General features: G+C 33.9%; 1 protein-coding gene across 1 annotated transcript; it reads right to left on the bottom strand.

Moving 5' to 3' along the window:
* Nucleotides 1-611: 611 nt before the first annotated feature.
* tei (teiresias) lies at nt 612-5514 on the bottom strand. The gene is made up of 8 exons (XM_070636211.1): nt 4558-5514; nt 4104-4243; nt 3839-3968; nt 3451-3618; nt 3078-3278; nt 2915-3016; nt 2768-2844; nt 612-1965 (listed from the first exon to the last, which is right to left on the bottom strand). Exons 1-8 carry the CDS (start codon nt 5459-5461, stop codon nt 1675-1677), a joined length of 2013 nt encoding a protein of 670 aa, XP_070492312.1. The 5' UTR covers nt 5462-5514; the 3' UTR covers nt 612-1674.
* Nucleotides 5515-7109: the final 1595 nt, after the last annotated feature.

The raw sequence follows: 7109 nt of genomic DNA on the forward strand, positions 1-7109 counted from the left end.
AAGGTGTTGTCGTGAGGATGGCATATCGGGTCAGTGAATGAATTGGAAAAAATTTGTTTTATAATTTTCGTGATTAGGTTGCTAATGTAAGTCTTAATTTGAGTTTTTGAGGCCTTTAATTCCAAAGTTTTGTATTTAAAGAAATATTTTTTGCATCTTTGAAGCAGAAATTTCGCATCTTTGAAGCAGAAGATCTGCATGTTTGAAGCAGTAGATCTGCATCTTTGAAGCAGAAGATCTGCATCTTTGAAGCAGAAGGTCTGTATCTTTGAAGCAGAAGATCTGCATCTTTGAAGCAGAAAGTCTGCATCTTTGAAGCAGAAGATCTGCATCTTTGAAGCAGAAGGTCTGCATCTTTGAAGCAGAAGGTCTGCATCTTTGAAGCAGAAACTTCGCATCTTTGAAGCAGAAGGTTTGCATCTTTGAAGCAAGATGTCTGCATCTTTAAAGCAAAAATTTTTAGAACAGAAGATCTGCATGTTTGAAGCAGTAGATCTGCATCTTTGAAGCAGAACTTTTGATTCACTGAAGCAAAAAATTTACATATTTGAAGCAGAAAGTTTGCATCTTTGAAGCAGAAGGTTTGCATCTTTGAAGCAGAAGGTCTCTATCTTTGACGCAGAAAGTTTTGCATCTTTTAAAAATTCAAAATTTATCATTCTTCGTACCCATTTTACCGTCACAATAGTCAGCCTTTATAAGTTCAAAAAATCTCGCTGTTCAAACTATTGTCACAGAGCAAACAGTTCTCTTGGCAGAGCTCATACCATTCCTACCTCCCATTCGACCCACTCAATAGATGCTTTCAATTAAAATCCAATTAAAGTTTTTATTGAATGATTCTGTAATTAAATTTCATCCACAAAATAAAGGGTTGAGTTTGAACGACAAGAGTAAAACTAGTTAAATGCATGGTTGGAATCAAATATGAAATTGTCATAGTTTTGTGACAAAACTGCAGACAGACCACTGAATAATGAAATTAAAGGTTAGTCATTTAGATCTTCATTGCAGCATCTCTAGATGACCAACTCTGGCATGTTGTACAAAAACAATTAGTAAAACTGAACATTTTATTTCTTTTATAGCCGTTAACTTTTCATTTAATCACTTCCCCTCACTAATAATCATAATCATTGACTTTCTAATTAAAAATAGAACCACTTATTGACATTTTTCTCCTTAATTTGTTGAACAATGAACTTCCGTGCGGTGCATGAAAACAAATGCATTTCCTTAGTTTTTTGTTCAATTTTGCGCGGAAGTTTAATTTTTGGAATTTTAAAATTGAAGCTTGTTGAGGAAGTCTATCTGGAGTCATAATTTGGTGATTTTCCATTTTTGAACTTCCACGTGGACACCTCAAGAAGCATCAACTTTGAAATTCTTTTGAAAAAAAAAAAATGGGAAATTTAGTTTAACTTCCGAACTTCCAGGTGAAAATTAAAAATTCGCAATTTTTATTAAAAATATTTTGAGATTCTTTAATTTTTGGTATGTTTTTTCAATCCTAACTCTAGTCATATAAAATTTTGTTAATTTTCTCAATTTTTTCATAAAAATCTGCAAAATTTTAATCCTCACCTGGAAGTTTGTACCCTACGACTTTCCATCTTTACATCTTTTTTTTTATTTATATAAAACAATTAATTCTGTATGTAAAATAATCATTAATTATAGCATCCATCGATATACCACAACAACAACAGCACTTGCACTTAATGCAATAATTTGTGACCAGACATTCAAACTACACGCGGAAGAACTAAAAATTGGCAAATTGTTATTCATATTTATATTTGAATTGATGCGTTTTGTGTGATGTTTTGTGGTGAAGTTAACTTCAATTATGTCCTCGGCTACGCCGGCTGGTGTTGATACGATGAAATAGAATGTTCGTGGAACTTTCTCATGCATGTGGACGATTGTGAGGCGGGCTTCTTTACAAAATGGTGTTGGAAGATCCTAAGAGGGGATGAGAAATTGATTTCAATATTATTAATTATTTTTAAAATTGTAAGCTGCGTACCCCTAATATTATATGCTATGTATCCCTAATATTGTTATCAGCTTCCCCTATTATTATAAGCTGTGTACCCCTAAAAATTCATGCTATGCACTCCTAATATTGTAAGCTGTGTATCTCTAATAATGTAAGCTTTATACCCCTTAGGTTGTGAGCTATGTGCCCCTAATAATGTGAGCTGTGTACCTCTAAGTTTGTAAGCTGTGTAAATTTAATATTGTAAGCTGTGAACCTCTAATATTGTAAGCTATATACCCCTAATATGGTAACCTGTGTACCTCTAATATTGTTAGCTATGTACCTCAAAAATTGTTAGTTATGTACCCTTATGAAAGTGAGCTTCGTACTCTTTAGATTGAAAATTGAGTACCCCATAATTCATAAGCTGTGTACCCATTCAGTTATGAGTTATGTACGCTGTATATCCCTAATATTGTACCTCAAATTGAAAGCTTTGTACCCTTTAATGAGTTATAAATTAATGAGCAACAAGCCCCTTAATCTGTGAGCATTGTATCCATAATATTGCGAGATTTGACCTGTGTACCCCTTCAATTGTGAATGGAACTTCACCTTTAGAAAAGAAAGAACTATTGATCTTTAACTCCAATACATTTCACATCCTCAAAGCACATTTGAATCTCTCCTGAATCCAATAAAATATCATCTATAAAACTCACACCAAACATCATTGAATAAGCCCAATAAAGTAAAAACAACAAAAAAACTTTCTCAACTCACCGTAACACCATAAGCAAGAACATCGGCACCATATTGATTACCCGGGGTGTAAATTCTGTCACCATGAAGCCATCGAGCTATAATTCATCATAAAAAGAGTTTTAGATTAAAAAGTTCCAGAAAGCCCACATGAAAAAAGTTTCTTACCCGCCGTAGCTGGTGGATTAGCACAAAATTCGACATTTAAATGTAATGGCAAGCCCGGATATGCCGATGGAGTTTTGTTACGTGCTGTGACTGTTGGGAAGCCTATTAAAATAATAAAGGTCATTTTTTTTTCTTTTATTTATAATCCACATCGACAGCTCACCCTTAACACCCACAATAACTGAATTGAGCACTTCGAGTTTCTTTTTATTGCTTGAACTTTGTCCTACACATTTGTAGATACCCGCATCTTGATAGACAATATCTTTGAGTGAATATTGGCCTGTTGCTGTAAATGTTCCAACTCCAACTCCTCGGAGACGTTGTGTGACTGGATCTAGGTGTGACCAGCAACCTAGTGAACCTGTAAAGAGTTTAAATTGTTAAGTTCTTGCTTGAAAATTGCTGTAAATTCAAGAATCTGCTTTGAGTTCTTAAAGACACCAAAGACTTTGACTCCATCAGTGATGAGCCGCAGCACAAAGGCTACCCAAAATGCAAAGCATACCCCAATTAAAATCAGTCATCAACTTTACCTTGAGGGCATTGAAGTGTCACTGAACCACCTAATTCCACTTCTAATTGTGCAAATTTTGATTGAGGATTATGTGATTGAATGGGCATTTTTGATTGGGTGAGGGATGATGATGATGCTATGGCTAGATTTGCTTCGTCCGGCTCTGATGTTACGTCGAGGGCATCGTCTGGTAAAAATGGATTAATGACTAATTGATTAATTTAGTAATTTTAAATGTTTTCATAATTTTAGATTAAAGCAAGCAGAACTTGGCGATATAATGGCAGAAATCGGCATCAATATACCAAACTCATATCCAAAACTTAAGCTTAACATTAAAAACTGCATCTTTAATTCTAGAAATTAGCATCTTTGAAGCAATAAATCAAAAATTCTTAAAAACTTACATCGAACATTCAAAAAGTAACCAAAACTTGAATATGGTTTGTTAAGATGTCTCGCTGTGCATTTATACCACCCGGAATGCTCCCGTCTAATTGCTGTAAAATTGAGCAACCCGTCTCCACTTTGTGGAATCTAAAAATAATCAGAAAATAAATTAATTAATTAAATTTTTATGAAAATTCAATTATTTTTGCTGGATATGAAGCTTAATGCTTGTGCATTTCACATCCATTAATAAGTAAATGACCCCATGGATATTATACTTACCGGCGGATCACCGTCATCTTTTTGCCACATAGCCGTACTAGGTGGATTAGAATCAACATCACATTTGAGTGACACGGGAATTCCTTCACGTAATGGATATCCGAAACCCGGCGTTCTCGTAATAGCGAAGGATGGTGTGTCTGATTTGAAGATAAATGGATATAGATTAATCAATCAGTCAATAAAGGGTTGAATAAAATTGATTGAAAATGAATCAAATCATCCAGACATTCAACTGGATTTTGTAGTAAACTTTGACATTTAGGGGAGAATCAACTTGGACAGTGGATTGACACTTGACTTTCTGAGAAACTCTGTGTTTCTGGAATTTGGTGAGGAAATGGGATATTTAGGGCAGAATCAGCAATAAAAAGGTATTGTCAGCAAACACAAAGGATTGTCAATTAAACAGGGGAGAATCAACCGACAGAAATCAATAATCAATCATACTTACACTGCACATCCAGCACAATTGACGCATTTTGTCTAATTTTCAATGACGGATGTTCCATAACACAAAGCACACGAGCATTATGATGTGCACGATAAATAATTGGTAATTTGGCATCACTTTTGGCACCTGAATTAATTTTATAATCTTTTTCTTTTTCCTTTTCTTTTGGCTTGACGACTTGCACTTCGAGACTATCGGGTGGAAGTTTTAATGCATGATGATCGACAGATGGATTAAGAAGAATTTCCCATGTCAATAATGGCTTTGGATTGCCACCTTCACTGACACATGATAGAGCTATTTCTGCATTTTCTTTGACTGGTATGAATAGATTGCTGGCATCAAGTCGTCGTGTCTCAAATAATAAATATGGTGGTCTTGGTGGAGTTAACACGACAAGTTTTGTCGATCGACCAGTCTCCATGTAGCCTCTAAAATTCTCAGCTTCACACTGCCAATATCCATCATCCTCAAGCATCACATTATTGATCGTTAGACCACCCCGTGGCTCTTTAATAAAACGCGATCCCATCGACCGTTCAGAATCAACAGCTTGCACGACTTGACCATCTTTAAGCCACACGCTCGACTGAACATCCAAATCAACTTCACAATTTAGTTTGATTTTCGAATGTGGCTCAACATAAATCACCGACACTTCATCGAGATTCTGATCGTCTGCTTCAAACGGTCCACGCACGATTGGACGTAATGGAAGTGCATATGGCTCGTCCACAACAAACTCATCAACATTCTTATTGAATTCAGCAAAACGCTTTGAGCGAGTTCCATTGGATTTTTTACTTATTAAATAATTTGGCGTTTTGTCACTGCTGCTGTGACTGCTACTGCTGCTGCTGTCATCAACATCGTCATTAATTTCATCGTCATTTGTATTTAACATTATTTGGTTAAAATTATCTTTATTTATGGCTTCATAATTGTTTATTATGTTCATATCATTATCGTCGTTATTATTATTAATGTTATTATTATTGTTAATATTAATATTATTGTTGCTATCAAAATCTGTAAAAAAAGGAATCGAGAGACATAATATTATGAAAAAATTTAATTAAATTGTAATGAGGTTATTTCTGTGCAAAATTATTCAATGGAAATTTGATTGAACAGGATTAATGGGATTCCTATTTTAATGAAAAAGCGATTAAATATTGATAATTAGTTAATGGAAATTTGTGAAGCTGAATGCAATATTGTTTACGCTTTTGGTATTTTAAACGATCAAAAAGTCAGCTTTCTGTCATCATTTAAAATCTAGGTAATAAAACTATACATTTGGGCTATATAACCTCAAATTTTTAGGAATAACCTTAAATTTGAGCAACCTAACCTCAAATTCTCGAAAATGGCCCCAAAATTGATCAATCTAACCTCAAATTCAAGGAAATTAACCTCAAAAATTTAGCAACCTAGCCTCAAAATCAAGGAAATAACATCAAACTTGAGCAACCTAACCACAAATTCTAGAAAAATAACCTCAAATTTGATCAACCTAACCTCAAATTCAAGAAAAATAACCTCAAATTCAAGGTAAATAACTTCAAATTAGATTGAGCAACTTAACCTCAAATTCAAGGAAAATAACCTAAAATTTGAGCAATCTAACCTCAAATTCAAGAAAAATAACCTCAAATATTAGCAACCTAACCTCAAATTCAAGGAAACTAACCTCAAATTTGAACAACTTAAGCCAGTTTTGAGCAACCTAATCTCAGATTAAAGGAAAATAATCTCAAATTTGAGCAACCTAACCTCAAATTCAAGGAACATAACCTTAAATTTAAACAACATTACCTCAAATTTGAGCAACCTAACCTCAAATTTGAGCAACTTAACCTCAAACTTGAGCAACCTTACCTCAAATTTAAGAAAAATAACCTCAAATTTGGGCAACCTAACCTCTAATTCAAGGAAAATAACCTCAAACTTGAGCAACCTTACCTCAAATTTAAGAAAAATAACCTCAAATTTGAACAATCTACCTCAAATTCAAGAAAAATAACCTCAAATTTGAGAAACCTAACCTTAAATTCAAGAAAGATAACCTCAAATTTGAGCAACCTAACCTCAAATTCAAAAATAACCTCAAATTTGAGCAACCTAACCTTAAATTCAAGAAAGATAACCTCAAATTTTAGCAACCTTAACTCAAATTTAAGGGAATTAACCTCAAATTTAAACAATATAACCTCTAACATTAAATTTAGAAGAATTGCAGCAACATAACCTCAAAATTAAGAATCATAACCTCAAAATAAATTTAATACTCAGAGATCGAAGTCACTACGATCGGCGGCTAAATGTTCGCTTATTTTAGCGAAAAATTTAGTCGACTAAAAGTTCGCTTATTTTAGCGAATATTTTAGCTCGGCTAAATCTTCGGCTAAATTTAGCGAACATTTTTAGCCGAGCTAAAATATTCGCTAAATTTAGCGAACATTTTTAGCCGGCTAAATTTTCGCTAAATTTAGCGAGCATTTTGCCAGCTAAATTTTTCGCTAAATTTAGCGAATTTTTTTAGCCGGCTA

The sequence above is a fragment of the Chironomus tepperi genome, unplaced genomic scaffold, assembly GCF_022539635.2.
Source record: "Chironomus tepperi strain 1889 unplaced genomic scaffold, CSIRO-AGI_Ctep_v1 contig_117, whole genome shotgun sequence".
Taxonomy (NCBI): domain Eukaryota; kingdom Metazoa; phylum Arthropoda; class Insecta; order Diptera; family Chironomidae; genus Chironomus; species Chironomus tepperi.